This window comes from Gallinula chloropus (genome assembly GCF_964237585.1).
Source record: "Gallinula chloropus genome assembly, chromosome: 4".
Taxonomy (NCBI): domain Eukaryota; kingdom Metazoa; phylum Chordata; class Aves; order Gruiformes; family Rallidae; genus Gallinula; species Gallinula chloropus.
Window position 1 is genome coordinate 14,092,844 of NC_140088.1, and position 25,115 is coordinate 14,117,958.

The 25,115-nt window shown below is 35.9% G+C and overlaps 1 protein-coding gene across 1 annotated transcript in view; it reads left to right on the forward strand.

Annotated features, from left to right (window-relative positions):
• RYR3 (ryanodine receptor 3) overlaps positions 1 to 25,115 on the forward strand; it is a gene marked incomplete at its 5' end in the record, with an annotated part of 219,645 nt that overhangs the window by 25,825 nt on the left and 168,705 nt on the right. Inside the window, one exon of the mRNA XM_084263759.1 lies at positions 23,554 to 23,673. Within this exon, the coding sequence (XP_084119885.1) occupies positions 23,554 to 23,673 (120 nt within the window). The remainder of the gene's footprint in view (positions 1 to 23,553; positions 23,674 to 25,115) is intronic.

Genomic DNA, 25,115 nt, shown 5'->3' on the forward strand with positions numbered 1-25,115 from the left:
AATAAATTAATTTATCACTAAAGTATTTGATAATTCTGTTCTAGTGATTATTGGGTTTCCAGAGGATTTAAATGTCAAAGACTGCAGTAACTGAGAACATTAGTGAAATTTATAGTTACACCATGATTAAAATTCACTTGATAATTAACATCATTATGTTCATACCTGCCTTTCTGTAAGCATATAACTCTTTTCATACTTCAGCATATCAGCTTTTTAGGGGACCAAAAAAGTTAAGATTTAGAGGTCTGATATATCTGTCTGTATGTGACATGGTCTTATTTGAAATAGCTTTTTCTCTCTTACTATAATTAAAATCATGTCAAAAGTCTCAACTGTAGATTTTAAAAAGAGATAGTGATTGATGTCTTTGTCTTTACAATGCAATGACTTTTTCCACAGTGTGTATATGTATGTCTACAAATAATAGATTGTCTAACTGCATTCATAAACTGTAGATGCCCATGAAGCATGAGGAATGAAGTCTTGTAATTCCTGCCTTGTTTAAAAGAACTGTTAGGTCTCATTTAACTTTGCAGTAAATTAAAAAACTCACTGCCTCACTATAAAATCTGATTTTTTTAGGTAACAGTATTTGGAAAAGATGCTTAAAAAAAAAAAAGGTTATTTTTTATCATATACAGTCCTTTTTTGAGTTTTCTTACAAAACTGCAGAGGAGTAATCATTAAGAGTAGTTAATATGTTTCTAATCTTTTTCATGAATGGAAAGACAGAAAGGCTAATTTGTTTTGTTCTTTTAAGTGTGAAAAGTGTCTGTCTTCTGAGGTCTTCTGATTGTAGCAGTCAACCATATATTTATTACACATTTCTCTGCTGTGCTCTATGATTCAATTATTATTGGGCTTTTTGTCCCTGTGAAGGAAATATTTTTCCTAGAAATTAACTCAGGCTTATCCTTAGGGCTTTATTGTAACAGCCATACTCATGGGGTTTCATGCTTCTGTAGGTGACTAAAGATACCCTGTAGCCTACTACGATTATCTGAAACTTCAATTTTATTGGTAGATTTTTCTCGTCTGAACTCTTCGAGCTGACAGCATGAACAATCATCATTTAGTAAATAACTGAAAAGTGAAAAGACTGTGTCTGTGTACAATAGTATGTTCAGCAACAACATGCTTCAGCACTGTACACTTAATTTAACAAAAGGTGTGTATGTTGGCGATAAACTGCCTTGTGCTTGTATATAATTACCTTGGTGCAGTCAGTCATTTAAAGAGAATATGCATTTTACATATTCAATTAATTACTAAACAGTCAAATAAGGTTAGAAGCTTTTCTGTATCTGGTTATGGTACTGTTCTCTGTTTCTGTTTAAAAATATTGTCTGGGGAGAAAGAGAAGTTCCAAAAGATCTCTAAGGATCCAAACATACAGCAAATTTTCACCACCATGTATACAAGTAAAGCATATCTTGAATTTCTATGAAGACATAGAGGTTTAACTCTGTCCTTTTATCATAGATTTAAAACAGCTCCTGATGTTGAAATATACTTTAAGGTAAGGTGCATTACTGACTGCAGAGAATTAAGAATAATGTAAGGGAAATGTGGCTTGCTGGCATTATGTCACACAATTTCTACCCCATCAATATACCTTCTGTGACTGTAGGCAGAATATGCTTTACCATAATTTTGGTGTGTGTGTGGGCTTTTGGATTTTTTTCTTCGTTTGCTTTTTTAACATTTTTAATACCCAGGCATTTTTCAGTGTTGGTTGTAATTTTGGCTGCCAAGAATGACAGGGCTGTTGCCACTGGCCAGTATCTCCTGCTGGTTACTGGTGATACTGTAAATTTTGTGTAATGTCCTCTATATTGTAAGATAATAGTGGAATAATCTAATGCGAATCTGTGTGATCTGTCCTAAGGAACCTGCTTTGGCAGGGGGGTTAGACCCAACGATTTGTTGAGGTCCCTTCCAACCCCTATGATTCAGTGAAATGAAAAGTATGAATGAGCTGTGCATTTCTGAAAGTACCACTGACATTTAGCAACTTTCCTCTGACTAGATTTTTGGGTATCAGCCAAAGCTTTTCCCATTAGAATTATACAGAGCAGTTAGCTGAACTGCTTGCACTGGGAGCAGTAAATGTTTACCTTTTGTTTTCCAAGGGATATGATGTAAACCGAATCCTGTAACTTCTAGTGAATTTGATAAATACAGAAGTTGCCCTTTGCACTTGCTCTCTGAGTGGCAACTTTATAGTTCACTGCGGTGGTTTCACCCTGGCTGGAGGCCAGACGCCCACCAAAATCAGTCTATTACTCCCCTTCTTAGTTGGACAGGGGAGAAAATATATATTAAGAGGCTTAGGAGTCAAGATAAGGATAGGGAGAGATCACTCTGTCATCCACGTGGGCAAAACAGACTCAACAGAAGGTGAAGAAGAGAGAAACTACTCTACTATACTACACTACAACTACAAAGAACAGTGAAGAAAAAAATGGATTTGAGCAAAATATTTGAAACTGGTGATACACAATGCAGTTTCTCACCAAACCGCAGAAACTCAGGCCATACAGCTCAGAGCTCTCCCAAAAACCATGCATCCTGGAGCTGCCTGCTCTTCCCCCTACCAGCAACCCTTTTTTGCTGAGCATGACATAATTAGCGTGGAATATCCCCTTTGGCGAGTTCAGGTCACCTGTCCTTGCTGTGTCCCCTCCCTTCTTGTTAGCGGGGAAATACAAACAACTGGAAAGTCCTTGATTGCTAGCAACAACTAGAAACATCCGTGTGTTTTCAGCACTGCTCTCATCCTAACTCCCAAACATGGCATTCCATACACTGCTAGAAAAGTAATTAACTGTATCCTAGCCGAAACCAGGACATTCTGATAAACCATTTTTGGTCTTCTTCAACCTCCTGGCTTTTTTTATGGCTCTAGGATGATAGTTTGAGATTATGTTTATATGTAGAGAATATGGAGTTTGTAATAGAACCAGAATATTTGTTAATCCATGGGATGGTGTGAAAGGAAGTGGCTACCAGGTTTTACAGGTAGTGCCAGGTATATTAATTTGAAAATATTTTTCTCTGTATTCCTATTGTCTTCATCATTTAAATCAGCTTGAATTCCTACTAACATGTTTGTGTTTAGGAAATCACTGCTGTGTTCTTTCCATATAATTTCTCAACAAACAGATGATTTGTTTATACTCATATGCCCTCAGTTCACTCCCATTGAAATCTCTGTGACTGATATTTTAAAGCACGCTAATCTTTACATGAAATAGAAGGCACAGAAATAGAAAATATAGTACCCAAGTAGCTATAGAAACACTTGAGGCTGTAGCAACAGTGATTTTTACGGATTTCTGGTCTTAGATTTAGTAACATCTCAGTACTGTAAAGGTGAGTCACAAATGAAATATGACTCTTGAGAGTCACACTAGTTGCTCTAGAAGTTTATTTCCAAGCTTTTCATCTTTCCTAGACTTAACTATACAAAAGCTGGTCTTCATCCACTCTAACTTCAGACACCTGATTTGTAACTGAATTATTTTTCAACCTAATCTGGGTAAAATAATTCTAATAAATGTTCTGTCACATGTTTCTTCAGTAGCTTCCCTGATGTGAGCCTTACAAGATGAATAACAACGCAGTCATTATAGTGAAAGTCGCTACTAAAAGTAGGTCTAGCAGATGCATTCCAAATCTCTGGCTATCGCACCATCACTTCTGTGTGTTGAAGTATGTGTGGCACTGTTACAGTGCTTTTACTCACTCTTCTACCCAATAGTAATAAAATCAGAACAAGAGGTTTTGCTTATCTATTGCAGGTGTAGTTTAAAAAAAAAAAGTTATGGATTCTATATGGAGCAACATGTGGATCTAGATTTGAAAAAAAAAAAATAGAGTGTGCTATGGAATAGCTGAAGATTCATAAGTTTAATTTTTTTAGCCCAGATGAGTTTTGTATACATTAACATTTTGCAAGCATGTGTATCAAGCAGTAGTTTCTGTGGCAGAAACCCATAGTGGGAATACAACAGTTCCCTTGTAAGACAGCTTGAAGTGCTGGTAGATTTTGTAATTTCCTTTTTCTTCAAGTGTTAAGAAAGATATGAGTCCAACTTAGCACATACAAGCATAAAATCAGCCTCAGTATTCCTGATTAGAAAATCTAATTTAGCTCCCCAGTGGTAACTGAACATTCATGGAAGCAGGCACTACGATCATGAATTCAGTTGAGGCACGCAGTAGTTCGTAAACTTGAGGAAGAAAATTTGTAATTTTCTGTAACAGAAGAGGGTCTGCATAAGATATCAAAAGTAAAGTGTTCTGTTTTACTACTTATAACTGTGTGCTGCATTGTATCTGCTTCAGCAATCAGCTGAACAAATTGTTTAGCATTAAAAACCCACTAAATCTTGGGTCACATATTTTGATCATGTGGAGACCTTTCATACTGTGAACCCTTTAGACTTTTCTGCTATGTCAAATGCTTATCAAGGAATGTATCCATTGAAACAAAAATCTTCCAGTATTCTGCAGGGTCTTTCCCACCTCATTTACTTCTCCAAGTAGCATTAGAATCTTTGCTGAATCCTTTTTTTTCATTCTTAAGACAAAGGACTAAGTTGGGAAGAAGGAGTAGAGGGAGGGATTGGTAGATAACCAAAACTACACAAAAATAAAAACCTAGTAGATGTGGGAAAATGGAGACAATAGCAAAGACCAAAGGTCTTCAGCTGTCAATGTTCCATTAAGAAAATACAGCTTGAACTTTGGAGAGGCCCAGTCTCGATTTAGTAACTGATAAGAAAGCAAACATAAAGATTCTGAATATTTGAGGGGGTCTGTAGGACTCTGCAATAGATACACATTTAGAGGAAGGGAATTGGAGAAGAGCAAGGTGGTTCTAGGGGTTGGAGGGGAGGAAATATAAAATAGGCTGGTTGTGTGTAAACTGTGTCCAGTCAGCATACTTGCCTGATAGTAGTGTGCCCAAGCACTGCAGTTCATCTTCCTTTTTAGTACTTTCTTTACTGTCTCGTGTTTAATCATGTTTTCCATTCTGTGCATGAGTGCTGTAAGGAATAAATATTAGCAACTGGAGAAACTAGAGGGAGTGAATTTGGAGCCAGCAACTGGAATCAAACCTTAGGAAAAGCGGCCCCTGTGTTTGTGGTGTCAGCAACTGAAGCAAGTAAGAGTATCTCCATCAGGAGCTGGAAGGGCCGTGAATCTTAGGAGGATTGACAGCTATTGGAAAGACTGGAGTAAGTGAATTTGAGCCAGCAACTGGAATCAGACTTTGGGTGAAGGGATACTTGTGTATGTACCAGCAGTTGGAGCAAGCAAGAGTTTCACTGTCAGCTACTGGCAGAGGACCATGGGTCATAGGTCCTGTGTGTGGTAAGTGCAAGCTGCAGGGATCTGGGGTAACTGAATTTGGTGTCTTAGCATGAGCAGCCAGAGAGGGAACTATGCATCACAGGGCCTATGTGCCTAAACACCAACTGCTAGGGCAGGGGATGGGGCAGGGGTTCATATTTTACCCTAACCTGGAGTGTATGGGTATATGTGTGTATTTTGCCTAGCAACCTACAAACTGAACTAGCTGGCAAGTATGAGGCCTAGGTATGAGACAGGCAGAGGTCTTGTGCTGGCAGCTGAGGGAAATGTATATTTTCATGTGCTTGTGAGTCTGAGGAGTTTCACTAAAAAACTTAAATCCTGGTCCTGACAAGAAAATATTTTTTTTTCTGCTGTGGGGATGGCCAAACAGTGGAGCAGGCTGTCCAGAAAGGCTATGGGGCTTCTCTCTTGGGAGGTGTTCAAAACTTGAATGGATATGGTCCTAATCACATCACAGTTGTTGACTCTGAGCACAGGGATAGGACTAAATAATGTCTAAAGGTCACTTCCAACTCAACGTCATTTGCTTGTGTGGTTAAAATATGTAAAGTGCAAAAGATGTAAGAGATTATTAAACAGGAGTAAAACCTGATGAACTTCTGTGCTGAAAACTTACCAAGATTTTGCTCTCTAATTTGCTGGTGAATGTGGTGACTGATATTTGGTCAGAATAGATACTACAGACTTCATAAGTAAACCCTGTGAAGCAATTTGCAAGTAAGCAAAACAGGCTGTCCAGGGAAGTGATCATGTAACCTGGAGGTGGTGTAAAAATGTTTTGATGCGGCACTTCAGGACATGGTTTAGTGGGCATGTTGGTGCTGGTTGGTGGTTGGGCTTGATGGTCTTAGAGGTTTTTTCCAAGCCTAATGATTCTGTGATCCATGGTTGTTGATGTCATTCCATTTTTTGGTAACTGACAAAACCTTGTTATTTATACACTACTAACAGCTGCGTGAAATACAGTGATGCTGACTTTTCTATAGAAATCAACTCAATTACAAAATTATGTTCACTTTCCCTTGGCAGGATGCACTATCTAATTTATGAAAAAAACAAAGCAAAATTAACATGTCTGTATTATGCTTTGTATCATCAATTAGATACTGAGAAATATTTGTCTTAATTTTATGGAAAATCCTCTTAGTCCCATTAATTGTAGTTGTTCTGAATTATAGATCCAGTATAATGCATAAGACATCTGTGGCTGAACATGTAGTTAGCTCACATACTTACACTCAGTTTGTTAGGGGGTACTGATTGATTTGTCATTTTTCTAGCAGTAGCAGTGTTTAAAAAAGATTTGTGGGTATCTCCTACCAGGGTAGCAAAACCAGTAAGACATCTATAAAATCACTATGCAGGAAGAACTGCCATGCAGCTGTTTGGTGGTTTGAATTTTTTATTTTTGAGGATATGTATGATGGATATGATTCATTTATGCTCTTTCAATACCCTGTCCCTGCCAGTTTTTGTCTAAAGCCTGAGTATTCCACTTTCTATAGTCCAGCTTGAGTCATATGTATAAATACTTGACAAGGGATGGACAGCACTTAAATGTACTTCGATTTTCACATTTTATTTCTGTGCCATCTTGCCTAGTCTATTCTGTCCTTTTTAATAAATTTTCTAAGAAGACAGTTAAAATATCTGCTGTGTTTTTCAACTCCTATTTGAAAGATTTATATTAGAATTTGGTAGCACCTGATGCCTTTTAAACTGAAACAGATGTCGATGATTACTGAGTATAGTGAGGTTTTTTGTTTTAAAGAATTGCCAAAAATATCAGAGCTCACTTCTGAAATAAATTTCCAGCAAGTCATAATTCAGGATTGTAACAGATAGTTAAGTTTAAATATACATGACAGTAATTCAGGGTTTTCAGAATTTTTTACTGAAATAGAGTAATTCATCTTAGCAGACTCGTTTGAAAAGTTTTACTGATACTGAACATGGTAAACCAACAGGTATGTGCAAATACATAGTGCAGTATCAGCATAGTGGAGTTTGGACCAAGAAATGGAATATGTTGCTGGATTTTTCAAAGGCATATCATATCATCATATTCAGTATATTTTAAAATAATTTGTAGGCGCTATAGCTCTCTCTAAAAAGATTCTTTTAATTCTGCAGTTTGACACTGGGGAAAAGCACACTGTTGATGATGAATCATGTATGTATATAGCCTGTAGGTCCACAGAATGAAATGTGCCATTGAAATGTATTGACTTTCTTGTAGTTTTTAAGCTTTGCCCTGAATTTTTTTTTTTTTTTTTTTGCTAGGTAGCATGTACTCTTATATATATGGTGACATTTTGTGCTCTGATATCCACTGGACAAGGTTATTGTCAGAGAAGTTTAATGAATTGTTTGGAGTACTGCATGTAAATGTGCTTTAATGTTCTTTACATCCATTAATATTTCTGTACAGTGACTGAACATGTATTCCTGTACCTTAATATGTCTGCATATTCACAAGTATAGAATAAAACTAGGTATTGTTGTTTCTTTAGAAGTCTCTCTGTATAAGTTATGGTCCTCTCCGTGTACACATAAGCATTTGAATCTGATTCATACCTCTCCCATCCTTACCAACTGATGCAAACCTGGCAGCTTATTCACAGACAGGTTTCATTCTTCTCCTTAGTAAGTGTGGGGTAGAAGCCTGGGATTTTAGTCTAAATTTCTGTTTTCATGATTGAAAACTCCTTTAAAATGTGTCATTGTTTTTCCTTAAATAGAAAACATGGTCTCCTGTATTTCTACTTCAGACCTATTTTGTTTCATTGTTGACGTTATTCCATTTTTTGATCACTGACAAAACATTTTTATTTATAAAGTAGTTTTCCAGCCTGCATGACCTGTTGGTTTTTTTTTTTCTTGCTTCTAAAAACTGGTTAAGTAGTCTTTAACTATTTATTGGCTATTCACAAGCTTGCTTTAGTTCTGAGACCTGGTACACAGACCTGGGTGTTGCCAACGCTCTGTATGTATTTAAATGTTACTGACTAATTTGCTGTGGTTCTGCTGTTGAGACCTGACAAGGACAGGACTTAAATTGAGGTAACCATGACACTGGAAATCATCCTATCAGAATACTTTTTTTAAAAAGAGGTCTCTTGTATCTTCATGTAGAAAGAACCAGCTGGCCTATAACTTCATATGCTGACTGAGAAAATGTCTGGTTTGTTTCATCTTTTTCTAGAACCTTTTCCAATTTGTTTTGAGATCCTAAAATTTGAGAAAGACAATGGTTTGTCCCCTTGTAGGTCCCAAATTTTCAAAGCTGTACCCTAAATATCCCTTTTGACAGTAGTTGGTACAGACAGTCCATAAAATCCCTGAATGGTATTGGGTTCTTTAAAAAGATCCAGAGGATTTTTGCCTCAAAGTCACAATTTCATTTCCTAGTGAAATCCATTAATCCAAAAGGGAAACCTTACAATCCTTTACAAAATGTGATGTTAAATCAACTGACTTCTTTATAGTTGATAGTGTAGACATAACAGTGATCTTATATACAGAATATATGGTTTAAAGAATATGCTAAATACTCTGCACACCTATTCTCATTTGAAATAGATATGGCCTGAATGTCTGCTCCTATTGGTATCTTTACTAATCCTGGTAGTGGTCATGCACTAAGATTCCAAAGGGCTGACAGCTTCTATTTGGATTCCTTCTTGGTGTCAGGTGCCAAGTTTTTAAATTAGTTCATCTGTAATCGAGACAAGAGTCTGGCTATTCCATTAATATTTCTGATCATCTGTTAAACAGTAAAAAATTATTAATTATACCCTGCTGGTTGAGTTTATTATGCCAATTTTTTTCTCTCATATTTGTGAACTACAGTTATCACTTAATTGCTGAAATGAAAATGTTGTTATGGACGACCAATGTTATATCATTCTGTTGTTAACTATTTGGTATTTTGGTATATCTCTTGCACCGAATGTAAAAAAATGGGGAAAACAAACAAAATATATGCAAGTGTATACATATCCAGTAATGTTTCTTGCATTTATTTCTCTCTCCAAAAGGATGCTCCATTAAGATGAACTATAATACCCTCCTATCCTAATAAATCTTGTCATTTCTTAATTTGCTCATAGAATATTATGCCACAGGTCACGAACGCCAGAGGTGTAAAGCATGCCAATACTGACACCACAATTCATAGAATCATAGAATGGTTTGGGTTCGAAGGAACCTTTAAAGATCATCTAGTCCGACCCCTTCCAGCAGGCAGGGACATTTTTCACTAGATCAGGTTGCTCAGAGCCCTGTCCAACCCAACTTTGAACACTTCCAACGATCAGGCATCCACAAATTCTCTGGACAACATGTTCTAGTGTCTTACCACCTTCATTCTAAAAAATTCTTCCTTATATCCAATCTAAGTCTACCCTCTTTCAGGTTAAAACCATTACCTCTTATCCTGTTGCTACAGGCCCTAGTAAAAAGTGTTTCTCCATCTTTCTTATAAACCTCCTTTAAGTCTTGAAAAGGGTGCAATATAGTCTCTCAGGAGCCTTCTCTTCAGGCTGAACAACCCCAAATTCCATAGCTTTTCTTGATAGGAGAGGTGGTCTAATCGTCTGAAAAGTTCTGTGGTTGTCCTTGGGACCCCCTCTAACAGGTCCATTCACCAAGTAATGGTAAGGTACTTATGCAGCACACAGCTTTCTTGACTGATACCACATCCAGTCAAATATATCTTGATGCTTTTAGTCAGTCTGCCATTCTGAGAATTAGCATGTGTACCTGAAGTCACTTTTTTTCTTAGAGCAAGACAGGACTCCGCCTGATAGGAGAAGACATACTTATTTTGACACTGATTTGCATCAAGCTGGTCTGCATGGCTAGTGAACACCAACTCTGTTAGTAGGGTTTCTTTTTTTCCTGCCTTGCAGTTTGAAATTAAATGAGTGACTCTAGAAAATATTTAGTACTCAGCTTTTATGACCGATAATGAATAAATATTTTGGATGCTAGTTTTGGTCTTGGTATTTGGTGTGGTTTTCCATTTATAGTCCCTATCTCATGCTATCTCACTTCCATAAAGAATTGGGAAAAGCTGTGATACAAAAAACTGGAAACTGTAAATGCTTCAATGGCAAGTCTCAACCTGGTTATTGTCTTGAAAAAAGAAACAAAATGGTCAGTATTGAAACACTTAACATTCTGAAGTAATTTTTCATTCAGGAGTATTAGTTCATGTGAAAAAAACTGACTACATTTTATTGCTGTCTAATGAGTTGCTTATTCTGCCTTGCTGATGTCCTGATATAAGATATGGAAATATGTTCCAGAGTTGAGATTAGGCTTCAATCCAACCACTGCTCAAGGAGCAGACTGACAACGGAAACCCCGACTCTATTTATAAAATCTTCTGAGAACGGTCAGATGGTGGTGTGTAAATTTCCAGCAAATAACTCTGCTGTCATCGTATGGATCCATTTGCAGTGAACTGGCTGTGTTTATTGGGAGAAATTAATATACTTACTGGGATAAGAAAGGACTTGCTATGTTACTACCAAATAAATTATTTAATTTATAAAAGGATCTTAAAACCAACTGACAACAGGTATAAAGGTAAAGCTATATCTTCTGATAGTCCACCTCCCCACACTTCTGATTTAAGGATCTGCTCTGGATATCTGTTTCCTTCATTTGTTTGTGGATTTTGTGATGATTTACAACATGACATTTGTGTCTAAGCACACTTTTGTTTTAGAAATTAACACATACTGCTTGCCAGGAGATTTATTTATAGACATTTAAAGCAAAAGAGAGCCTAAGATCTATTCATGTGACCTCTTCCTAATTCAATTGCATTACTGTGATGTCTGTATTTTGGGACCAATATATTTTTGTAGTATGCACTTCTTATTAGGGGGTTTGACCCCATGATCTCTGGAAGTCCCTTCCAACCCCTGTGATTCTGTGATTCTGTGTGGAGGTCCTACAATAAAGATTTATCGTATTGCAGGAGGGCTGTATAAAGTTTTCATTTTACAGGAATGAAAACAGATCTTGAATCTTTTATGAACCATTTTCATTCATAAACTTACTCTGATAATGAACTTAGGTGCCTATATACATGCTTTAGTAAACAATATTCCTAGTATTAATTTATGTATCAATTAAATTAGAATTTAGTGAAAAATTGGATCTTAAATACTGTAAGTGGATAGCATGAGGAAAATGTGCTCTTGAGAAATGTACAGAAGTCACATCCTTTTGGCAGAATAGTAGATTGCAACTGCTCTTACACAAAATAGGGAGTTGTGTACACAGGAAATGTCCATTTTACTGGCATGTATGTGATAGAAACCAATGCAAATATTTTCATGACTAATGTAGATTTTTTTAAAAATTGGTAATAATTTAATTTATCCTAATAACTTGTTTATATTTCTTAGAGATTTATGAGTGGAGCTTATTTTTTTTCCAGTAGTTTGTTTTTTCCCCCTGTTGCCTAGCAATAGGACTGAAACTAACATGGAAATACTGAATAAAATACAGTAGTATGTGTACCTGTTACACAACCTTTGTAGTTGAATAGAATTGTAAAGTTAACTTTAATTAGGACAATGAAATATGTACTTTACCTAACGTTAAAAATATTAATTATAAAAATTTCTGAACTTTTTGAATGTTCATACAGCTTCAGTATAGAGCATATGTATTACATATTGCTGCCTTGCTCTGCTTCTGTTTTTATGAGTAAGAATGGGATTGAAGTTCCTATTACTTGAATTAATTTACTTAAATAAGTGTTTTGTTTCAGCAATGCAAATGAGGCAGGAACGGGTCAGTATTAACTCATTCCTGAGACGAACAAGAAGGATAATTCACATTCATCTTCACCATCAGTTATCCTATTTTATGCTTTGTTCTCATGAGAAGTTACTTAATGTTCTTTGTATTAATTGAACTGAGATTCCTTTACGCAAGTTAATCCAAAATCTCTTTCTGCCAATCTAGTTTTCAGTAATGTTTTGAATTTGGAAATGTTTTTGTTCAGTTTAGACTTCTGTTGAATTCAGTTCTGTCCAGTTATAGCCTCTGTAAGATATATTGGCCAAAGGGGCAAAGAAGTGGCAACCCTAATTTAAAAACAAGGTCTGAGGTCATATTATCAGTTTAAATTACAACCAACCAACACGCCCACATCCTGCACACACACACACATGCAAACTAGGGAAGATAAACATAAACTTACGCTTTCTTTACATGAAAAAGGAACTTTACATGAAAATGTATCTGCAAATGAAATTGGGATTTGAACCTTTAGTACATTGGAGGAGAAGAGGCAGAGAAAAAAGAAGAGAAAAAAAAAAAGAGAGGCTTGACTTTTCAATCTTGTCATTGTTTTTGTCTGAAGAAGAAAACCGAATAGAAGAATATACAAAAGAATCTATCTCTTTTGTTCCCTATATACATTCTTAGATCATGTCCAAAGAGGAGATTCAGGTGTTGTCCTACATTTCAAAATTGACAGACTAAGGGTAATGGTTACTCCTCTTTACCATAACTGTTTCAGCAACATGTGTTTGCTCATGCTTGTATGGGAAAGCTTCTTTGAATAAAAAATCAGTATTCAGTGAATCTCAGAATCCCATGGGCATCTGTAGTAATTTTTGGAGATTGCTGATCGATGTGGATTCATCGGTAAGAATATACTATGCCACATCAATATGTTGAATTTAGAGTAAATACAGCTAATTCTGTAAGCTTAGTAGAGTGTGATTTTGGTTGGTTGGTTGGTTTTGTATGTATGTTTGGGGATTTTTGAAGCTTAAAAACTTTTTTTCAGGTTTTACTTGCTTTCCTGATTCTTCTTTTCATGAGTAGTCAAAAAAGCCTTTATTTTCTTTTTAATTGAGAAAGAGAAGTTGAAGTAAAAAAGTCCATGTCAGTCACTAGTTTTGTATCTATAATTAGCAAATGTTTTTAGGAATACTCTGTCTTTCAACAAAAACAATATCCAAAACTGCAATTAGTCAGTTGTATACTGCATACCATATGTCAGTTTCAGTCATAATGTTACAATATTTATTAAGAATGGCATTGCCCTTTGCACAATAAATAAATGAATAGATAAATAAATACAGCTGAGTTTGTAAAAAAATTTCCCCTAAAGATTTTTTTGTGAGAGTCCCACCTCAGGGGAATTTGGCAAACAAAAAGTGCAAGACTTCTGCAGACATATATTTACTCTGTATCCAACTGTATGGACATGTGATACACAATTACTAAACTATTGTCATTAATCACCAGAAAATTACACTGTTTTCTGAGTGCAGACGTAAACAATCTGAATTGTTTTAGATGGCAGTTGAATACATTATTTTCCTAGATCATAGCCTCAAAACTGAAACAATTCAAGTAAAACTTAACCAAAGAAACTATTGATTTTTATAAACTAATTGATTAGGAAGCCTAAATAGGACAGTGTTGGCTTGGTAAATAATAAATTTGAAAGCTAGAATTTTCCATATCCTTCATCTGAAGTAGAAAAGTAGTAGCAGAAATAAAAAGCCATGCCAGAACTGTTTTCTGTATCAAATTTTTCACAATGTATGAGAGAGAAAGTATAAAATCTTGACTTACTCAATGTTGGAATAATTATTTCTGAAGTAAGAAATCTTTACAGTAATTTATAAGTTTATAGGTTTTAAAAGTACTGTTCTTTTCAAATGTGGAAGTAGTGAAATCCTTTAAGGCAGCAGCTTGGGATATAGTGACCACGAGATAGTGGAGTTCAAGATTTTGAGTGGAAGAAGCAAACCAAGGATTGCTACCCTGAACTTTAAAAGAGCAAACTAACTATGCTGTTAGAAAGTAAGGGAGCCTGTGAGAGCTGGCTAGCATTTAAACAGTGCTTCTTCCAATCCCAGGATTGGTCCATCCCTTTGAGCAAGAATTCAGGAAAGGGTAGCAGAAGACCTGTGTGGAGGAGCAGGGAGTTCATGAGTAAACTCAAAGGGAAGTAGAAGGCCTATGAATTGCGGAAAAAGGATTCTGAGTACTTGGGAAGAATATAGGAATGTTGTCAGGGCCTGCAGGGATGTGACTAGGAAGGCTAAAGCCTACCTGGAAAATAAAGCTGGTGAGGAATATAAAGGATAATAAAAAGGGTTTTTTTAGGTATGTGAACAGTAAGAGCATGACTAACGATAATGTGTGTCCTCTATTGAATGGGGAGGTTGTTCTTGTAATGGGGGATGCCGAGAAGGTGGAGATACTAAATGCCTTCCTTGCTTCAGTCTTCACTACAAAGACTTCCCCTTGGCACTCCCGGACCCTGGAAGAAAGAGAGTCTGGGAAATGAGCTTTCCTCTGGTTGAGGTGGGCGTGGTCGAGGAGCATCTCAGAAGGATTAACGTACACAAATCCATGGGTCCTGATGGGATGCATCCATGTGAGCTGGAGGATCTGAACCAGTCAGTCTCACCTCTGTCTCTGGAAAGGTGATGGAACAGCTTGTTTTGGATGCCATCTCCAAGCAATTGGAAGAAAAGAAGGTTATGAGGAGTAGTCAGCATGGATTCACCAAGTGGAGATCATGCTCAATCAATCTTGTAGATGTCTATGATGTCATCACCGGCTGGGTAGATGGAGGGAGAGCAGTGGATGTCATCTACCTTGACTTCAGCAAGGCTTTTGATACTGTCTCCCATGACATCCTGATAGCAAAGCTGAGAAAGTATGGGATAGATGAGAGGACAGTGAGGTGGGTTGAGAATTGGCTGTCGGGCCAAGCTCAGAGGGTGGTGATCAGTGGAGCAGAATCTGATTGGAGACCTGTAACTAGCGGTGTTCCCCAGGGGTCAGTGTTGGGTCCAGTCCTGTTTAATATCTTCATTGACAACCTTGATGAGGGAATAGCATCCACCCTCAGCAAGTACGCTGATGATACAAAGCTGGGAGGAGTGACTGACACGCAGGAACACTGCGCTGCCATCCAGAGAGACCTGGACAGGCTGGAGACCTGGGCAGGGAGAAACCGGATGAAATTCAACAAAAGCAAGTGTAGAGTCTTGCACCTGGGAAGGAATAACTGCTTGTATCAGTACAGGTAGGGAATGAGCTGTTGGAGTGGAACACTGCAGAGAAGAACCTGGGGGTCCTGATGGATGATGGGTTGGCCATGAGCCAGTAGTGTGTCCTAGTGGCTAAGAGGGCCAATGGGATCCTGGGGTGCATCAAAAGGAGCATTGCCAGCAGGTCAAAGGAGGTGATCCTCCTCCTCTTCTCTGCCCTGGTCAGGCCCCACCTGAGTATTGTGTCCAGTTCTGGGGTCCCTGGTATAAAAAAGACAGGGATCTCCTAGAAAGAGTCCAGAGAAGGGCTACGAAGATGATTAAGGGCCTGGAGCATCTCCAATATGAGGAAAGGCTGAATGAACTGTTCAGCCTTGAGAAAAGAAGGTTAAAAGGGGATCTTATTAATGTTTATACATATCTTAAGTGTGGGACATGGAAGACATGTCCAGCCTCTTTTAGTTGTCTGTGGAGACAGGACAAGGGGCACAGGCTTCAAGCTGGAGTATAGGAAGTTCCACACCGATATGTGGAAGAACTTTTTCACAGTGAGAGTGACAGAGCACTGGGACAGGCTGTCCAGGGAAGTTGTGGAATCTCCTTCTCTGGTGATATTCAAAACCCTTCTGGAGGCCTACCTGTCTGATGTGTCCTAAGGAACCTGCTTTGACAGGGGGGTTGGACCTGATGGTATTGGTCCCTTCCAACCCCTACAATTCAGTGATTCTATATAAAGCTTCTGTTTCTGAACGAATAAAATGATTATGTCCATTAAAAAGTTGGAAACAAAGTAAATTATGATATTCTTTATTTAAAAAGTGGATCATTTATTCAACAGAAACACTGATTTTTTTTTTTTATATACTGGTATTTAGGAACTCATGGTATGCTTTGTCAATTTGCTAACTTGAGTCACCTTTCTTAATATTTCTTCTTTAATGTAGTAGCTGAGGGATGTGTCACAGTTTCATAGACACAGTTTCATATACGCTGTTAACCTTATACTAGAAGGTGTGAAATTCAACTACAGGATACTGATTTATCACTCTAAGAAAAACAACTCCAACTGTCAGATCAAGTGAAAAAGCACTTTGACTATTCATTTAATTCTGTGCTTTTCACTATCATCTGGTGATTTAGAGCTCTTCTCTGCAAGAGGCTGTTTAGAAGTTCAAAGGTCTAACCTAAAGGTTTTCTTAAAGCTGATGTATTACCCATGATGAAAATGTATATCGACTATATCTGTTAAGCTATATGATCTTCCTTTTTTATAAAAAACTGGCTATGCTGCTTTGGGTTTTGGTTTTTGGTTTTTTTTTTATTTTTTGTAGTTTTTTAATACTTAAATGTTTGATATAATTTTAATGGAAATAATTCCTACAATTTTCAACAATTATTTTGTATATTTAATTGAATCTGCAATTCATCTTCTAAAAGAAAAAATCTGACTTCTCACATGAATTTTAGCATTTCTTATACTCCTACTATACATGAAAACATAGTTAGACTCAATTTCTGGTTTCCCAACTTTTTCGGTCATAATAAGTTTGGAATAAACTGTATCCTTTAATCACAGTTATTGATTGTTATATAGCATTTTGGTATAGTGCTGGGTAAAAAACCTATATATTTTGCCCTATAAATCTTGAAATCTATAATCAGAAACAGAATTGCAAAAGGGCAAGTACAAAGTAATTGTAACTGAGAGCATCAGGACTGTCATCAGCAAATATTTTGATATGGAATCTTTCTGTGAACACAATTGTGTTTAAATGCATATTGATTTTACTTTTCAAAAAAATTTAGTGTTGCATTTTATTCCCTTGTTGAAATGAACAGTTGTCTTGGTTTATTCTCCCAGGATTTGTCTTGTTTTATCCGTTCAAAGAAAAGTCCTGGTCAGATTAGGTCTAGGTTTTTGCCGCGAGAGCTCCCCTATGAGTAACAGGGAAAGAAGAAAGAAAAAGAAAGAAAAAAAAAAAAAGGACTTCTATTATCAAGATATTAAAACACTAGCATGTACAATTTTTTAAAGAAAAACATAAATTCTATATGCACAATTTAAGTCCATGCAAACAAACAACCTGGCTTTTTTGATTGCATCCTGACTAATGCTACATTTGGCAGAGAATCCAATTGTGAGATGTGCCTGTAATCTTTTTGAGAATATATATCATAATTTGATTTATAAAACAGTTGTCAAATGTTGGTTCATAGAGAATACGAGCACAAATGAGGTTAGCATTTAGAAATTTTGAGTGCCTTGTTTCTTGTCTGGTCAAGTATCATGGGATTAAAATCAGATTAAACATATTCCAATGGGGAGAAGGCAGAATAATGAAGTATATTTCCTATTCTAATGTTCTCCTTCAGGTCGTGCGCTCCTTCTAATGAGACAAGATGAAAACGTATATACACACAAAAGAGAGGGCAACATTACTTTTTTGAGTGACAATCAACTGAGCATAAAGGTCTAGGTCTATTGCAGAATTAACTTGTAGATACTCCAATATATATTATAAATGATTTTCTAGCATACACTAGCCATGAAGGATTACTTATTAATTACCTTGAGAAAACACAGCTTTAAGAGACCTCATGGTGTATATGTTCATTTACCTAAGAAAAGAATGACTATACTATGCAACAGCGTACCCATAGATGTTAATTTGTTTTTAAAGAGCTTTGCGGTGAAAGGAAGTGTGAAAGGAAGTGTTGGGCACCCACAGATTTACCAAATCCATCTTTGGTTCGAGCATTGTAAACTCTTATCTATATTTATTATTTTGTTAAGAATAATGCAGCCAGCGTCAATTGCAATATCTGGAAAACTTTACTTGTTCTTCTAGATTATTCAAGAAAAGTTTCAAGGAGTGCAGTGCTATGGAGGAATCAGTTTGTAGCTAGTGTGGAAATACAAATCAAAATGTTTGTTTGCTTATATCCTATGTTTAGAGATACAGTAAGGTATACGAGTAGGATGTTGTCTGTCAGAGTGAAGGCAGCTGTAGATTTTTACTTCATACATTTCTTTTTCACATTGATTTATAATCAGAAAGTGTTGCGTTAATCAGGCCTGTGAAGATCATGAAATTGATAGGCCTGCTTGTTTTACCATAGAAAGCAGGAGCTATGAGTTTCTTTGTTTAACAGATATGTTTTGAGGGTTTTTTTAAGTAATAGGCATTTCTTCATGGTAAGGATATATTATCAAATAAAGACTGTACTTTCAAAAAAGTTCCATATCAGTTTACGTCAAAGTAAGTCATTCACGTGCAAGCAGCCATTGCATGTTTATGTGCAGCAGTGAATAAAATATAAACAAATTGTGTATGCTTTTCTGAGGAAATAGCTTCTCCTTGTTACTCTCTACAGGTTTAATAACAAAGCTGATTTATTTTCTAAAGCTGTTTAGTTTCCAATTGCATGTAAATTTTATTTTATCGGTTCATTTTCAGTACTAAATGTAGCACATAGAGATTTGGTACGTGTTGAATCACAGTGTCATTTTCCAGCAGAACTTATATATATATATATCAATGTGTATATATGTATTTAGTGTACTGATGATTTTGTGCCTCAATATAAAACATACAGAAGTGTGTCTACTTTTGAATAAAACCTCTATATAGACTTAAATGTATCAATCACTATAATTTTGGGATATAAATGCAACATAAATTAAGAACGAATTTTATTAGCTGTTGAAATTTTTTTATTCTGAAATTCTGAAAAACTAGTGACCTGAGCTGAAGCAAGGTCATACCTACTTTGGTCACTAACTCACTTTTGTAGCAAGTCAAGTCATTGATTAATTAAATTAGATTCTGCTAATGGTTTGGTTTATTACTTCATCACAAGAATGTCAGTTTAAGTTAATCATCGTTTTATAGGGAAACCTGAAGAGGAAACCAGCCTGAAGACTAAGACAAAATACTGTCTGATAATGAACTACTGGACTGCAGTTCATTAAAAACTCTTTCTTTAAAATTAGATAGTATGCTGCTTAATGATGCAGGCTAGGAACCACAGTTTTCTGTTAAAGAAACTGTTTAACATTAGGTGTACTTTTGCAAAGAGCCAAATTTTACTTTGGTAACCTGTTCTATCTTTAAAGCAGAAGATACTGAGTGATTTGCTGTCATGTAGAAATACCTTTGTTTCTCAGCCTATGCAGATACCGCTATGTAGTGCAAGCTCAGACTGCAGCGTCAGCTCTGACCAAATGAAATAGGAATGTATAGTTTTGGTACACACAGTTATGCAGTTACCTACTTCCAAATAATGAAAGACAATCTCCAAAGCGATCTTTTTTCTTTTGACAGAAGTCATGCATTTGTGTGAATAGATAATAAAACTGGACAGAATTATGACACATTAGCTATACAACACTTGGATTGCAGACCACCTGAAATATATTTTAGTAGTGCTTGTCTGTATAAAGTTGGATTTACCTGGTCTGTGTCCTTTTGCTAAACCACTAACTGATGAATCTTAACCAGTTAAGTGATTTCTGGACAGGAGAAGGTGAAAATTTTCACTTGTCTTTGTTCAGAAAAAAACCCCAAACTCTAAAAATTGCTATTCATCTGTTCTTGTCAATAGATATTAATTATGGTAATACAAAATGGATCTCATAGTTTACTTTATGTAATTATTTATGATGTTATTGGTGGAAAGTAATTTCCAGGAATTAGTAATTCACACTTAGAATATGTGTACTCGAGGAGCAATAGCAAAGGCAGTTCTGGTGCGAGGTACAGTGATCTGCAAATCTATTAGTTTTCTGTGTGTTCAGTAAATCGTAGAAGCGTTTTGATCAATGTGAACTTCTTCCCCTTGTTTGCTCCCTGAAGCAAAACCTGCTGAAATTTAGCGAACATTGATGTAATTCTTGCATGTTACGATTTTCTATCTGAAGAGGTGTAATGTGTAGTGGAAAGAGAGGGTGAATCTGTGACAGTACTTCATGCTGATCAGAACTTTGAAGTGGACTTTTTTCCTCTATTATTTTCTTCCATCATCTGGGAAATTTCGTAGAAATTACCCCTTCCCTAGTGAAGCTGTTGGGCCACTGCTTATGGAAGTTCTTTCCAGCCTGTGATTCCATGAACTCTCAGCCTCTTTTATTTAAACCGTCCCCTGCATACACACACAAAATTAAAAGAACTAGAAAAATCTTCTAAATATGTAAAAGTCAGAGCTTTGTTTTGCTTTGAGAATTGGCTGTATATGGCTTAACTTACAACTTGTCACTTCTTATTGCATGAATCTCGACATCTCATTTTGTTTGCAGGCTTCTCCTTGTCATATCAAAAAGGCATATTGGATGTAATTCTATGTAAGAGAAGAGAATATCAAGGCTAAATGGCTCTGGCAATGTGGGCATTTAAAAACTAAGGGGAAGAAGAAAGTTTACCAGAAAAGAATTTATAATATCAGAATTTGTGTGAGAGAAGACTCAACAAAACATGATACTGCTGAGATGTGGTCAGCAATTTCATTATAGGATAGGAACGCCATAAAACTAATTACTATTAGCATTTTCAGGCCAGAAAAGCAATTTCAGACCTCAGCTAGAATGATCTTCGGTAAGTGTACTATGCTATTGAGTCATTTTAACAGCGAGTCATTTTCTTATTTGCACATTATATAGATTCCAGTAATTCCTTATGCTCAGTTCACCTGCCTCTGAATGATAAACTCTATAAAACTCTGCTCCAAATCATTTTGTAATACTCCAGTTTTGCCATTTTTTACAAACTCTAATAAAGTTGTTCCCCCTATGTAGCAAATACATAGTTTGTAAAATGTTGCAGCAGAAATTAAAGGATACATTGGAAAATTAGGGGAGTAATGTTGAATGAAGTTTACTCTTCTTGAGACATTCTCGGTGTTTGTATTTTGGGATTATGGCTTTTAATGACTGATAAAAGATTTTGTGAAGCTAGTGTAAATTCAGAAATGAAATGCTTGGGGTTTTAATTCTAGAAGATTAAAATATTAATTTTATTTTGCTAGAAACTCTTGCCTTTATATGCATATGGATTTAAAAAGAAAATAGTTAATTTATGTAATTCTCGGTTTAAGTTATGTGCATTGTATGAAGGCATAATTTTATGATTTAGAAAACTATGAATTTCAATAGATACTATGTATATGCCTCTGTGGAATTATAATAATTATAAACACAACTTCAGCAATATATATAGAAGAAATTTAATGTAATCCACTGGTAAGTGCAAGTTAAATGGCAAATCTCAATTTTATTCTAAATCTTGTAATTTATAAATTAATGTTTTAGTATGTTATTCTATTAAATCTCTGAAATATGTATGTTCTGAGATTGATGCAGGAAGAAAATGATGAAAAAGTTTCAGATATCTTTTTGTATCTTACACATATTCCGATTTTTTCCCTCAATATACATGCTTCTGATGTAAATTGTTAAAAATTCATGAACAGAGGGATACAGTAATGAGTACTTAATTGTATTGTTTATATTTTGCAACTTATTGGACTGATGATTGAAAACAGAGATGTTTTTACTAATGAGTTTGAAAGCTGACAACTTCCGAGAACATTTTTCAGAAATGGAAGCAGAAGGGGAAAAAGAAAATGAATTTATTTAGCATTAATTAGTTAATTCTGTCTACCTCTGACTTGACTACACATCTTCAAATGGTTTATAAAAGTTTCTTCCATTCCCATTCTGTGCTGCTAAAAGCACTATTGTTTGTTATGCAAAGTTAGATAAAGAACACTATCTGTAACTGCTGATTAGTCTGAAATATAATAGCTGTCCATTTTAGTAGTAGCAAGTAGGTGGTGAAGTGTCCCCATATACAAGAAAGCCATATAACTTGCACACACTTGCAAAATCACACAAATGAAACACCTGCTTTTGAATTCCCTCTTTAAAGAGTGTGTCACTTAATTCCTTTGGTGAAAATCACTTTGTCACTCCGAGCTTTTATTTCAAGTGTAGCTGTGCTACTGTCATAGTATTGCAGTTGCATAATGGGACTGGAAAAAGCAGTGCTGCTTTTAGAACATAATTGTTCAAGTGATCTCTGATTTCAGTACAGGCGGCTGTTGTGTATCTGCTTTGACAATAATAATTGACACTAGTATAGCTTCATAGCTGGATGGGACACTGACATATCATATCGCTCTTGTTTTATCAGCTTCCACCCCCTTAAAAACTTCTAAGGGAGTGTCTTTTGGTGAACAGTTACATGCCTGTATAAAAATAAGTCCTTCTATGTCTACAAGTGGTGTTTTTCATGGTTAGAGGACAAGCTTTGGAAAATAAAAATATTTTTAATTCTGTATATACTTTTCACACAGATGAACACTAAAAATAGTCTGTTATGGCTCACTTAAGTATCACATGTTAAAAGGTGAATAAGGGCTTGGCACTTTTCAAGTAAGTGTGTCTTTCGCATTGAGTTATATAACAATTCGTAAAAGAGCTTTTAGAATAATTAGGATAACTAATAATGGGGCTGTTTCCCGTCACTTTTCCAGAGTGTTCTTATTCTTGGAATATGTCTTGAGAAGCAAGTTCTTATGAATTATTTGAATCATTACTTGAAAAATGCCTCCTTAGATCTTTGTACTCAGAGATTTCTAAGTTAAATGAGACCTTAAAAGGTAAGACTGTGCATTCAGAGGACTTGTGTTGAGGGTTTACTGTGCTAAAATAATAAATGTTTTACATGTAGGCTACTGTTGTTTGCACAATTCCTATAACTGTTTTTTACTGTAAACATTAAACATGTTTTAACATGTTTTATTGAGTAAAGCTGAGTAACAGTGTACTTATAGGTTTCTATGGCACCATTGCAAACCACTCCTAAAGGAGCAGAAGAAAATGCCACTTGAGAAAACCCTGTAGTCTTTTTCACTTTGATACAATCTTGAGTATAAATCTATACATAAACATCTATTTACGAATGCATCAAAAGAAACTCTGTGTATGTACGTGACATCACTTACAGGAGTATACATTCATTTTCCACAAAAACTGTGTTCCAGAATTTACTAGTATTACAGTGTGTATGTAACTTCCTGATACTTACCTTTGTTCTCGTATCTTGTTTTGTGACAGGATGACGAAGTAGTACTTCAGTGTGTTGCCAGTATTCATAAGGAACAAAGGAAGTTTTGCTTGGCAGCTGAGGGACTTGGGAATCGCCTGTGCTTTTTGGAACCAACATCAGAAGCTAAAGTAAGAAGTCGATCCTCTCAACTGGTGTAACTGATCAGTGAATGATAACCTACTTATCACAAATACATTTAATTGTGGTTTCTTTAATGTGACGCTAGGTGCTCCTTTTGTATGCTTTTCTTTCTGTGACTGCAACTTGAGAGCTCTTAGAGATTTTAGGTCTACTTTGAGGCATACCCGTTAACAGTCAAAAGTTGCTATCGTTTAACTATCTAGATTCCTGTAACTGAGACACTTCATGTTTTTCTGTAACATTCAATACTTCGTAATGTTTCCTGGTTTTTTACTCTAGACATTATGAGCATGTTATATCTGCAGTATCTATTTGTGTAGATTTGGACACAGTACTCCAGGTGTGGCCTACCAGTGTGTGTGTGTGTGTGTGTGTGTGTGTCTCGCTGCATTTTGCTGTCTATTCTAAGAAACTGCAAGTGAAAATTAAACCAGTACGTGATATTGACTGGCTTAGGATGGGTAGGTCTCCTTCACTAATGATGGTCAGGTATGAACATACCTTTACAATGTTAATAAATAATGTGAAATTGAGAAAATACAATTTTATATCGGTTAGTCATGGTGCGCCTTATATGAGGAAACTTTTCTCTTGTCTCTCCTTTTTAACTGGAAATCTAAGGCAGATGAGTGCATCTGTGGTCGATGTATCAGAAGTCTGTGACAATGGCAGCTTGCTCTTCTATTCTGTATTTTCTATGAAGCATTTTGAACTGCTTGAGATTCTTCTTTTTTATTTATTGTAAAGTGTGGCCCCTTTTCATTGCTGTAGGTCTTCATTTTTTCTATAACTGCTTGCATTGCTCCTCTCTAGCTACTGTGTAGCTTGTATCTGCTTTTTCATGACGTCTCCTATCAGATTTGACCTATTAATATACTTTATTTGCTCTCTGCTCTTCCTTCAGAAATCAATTTAGATGAAAATAATTTGACCTGAGCTCTGTTTCATTTCTATGAGAAAGCCGTTATTTTAAGACTCAGTTTTTGTAGATTGAACATTTGTAGTTCAGCAGCTAGTATTATTTATCTCAACACCTCATTCAGAAAAAAGAGGTACATTCAGTGTTATGAGTGTGTTGATGTAAAACTGATAACCCTATGTGAAAGACACATTTGGAAATAATCTCAGAAATAAATATTTTCTAGAAAAAGAGCATCTGTCAGAGTAGAACCGTTGATTGTTTCACAGATTCACTTTGCAAATTTGTGTCATTTTCCTATATGAAATTTGTCTTTTTGTTTATCTTCCCATCTGTATGGACAAGACTGCACAGAGGTGTGCTGGAAGAACTCCCAAAAACTCTCACTGACTTTGAAAAACTATTTATTCTAAATTCCTGCTCTCTTTTGTCCTATACCTCATCAGTCTACTTATTCTGTATCTTTAAATGACTGTAAAATAAAACACTTTTTACTCCCATTGAATTTTT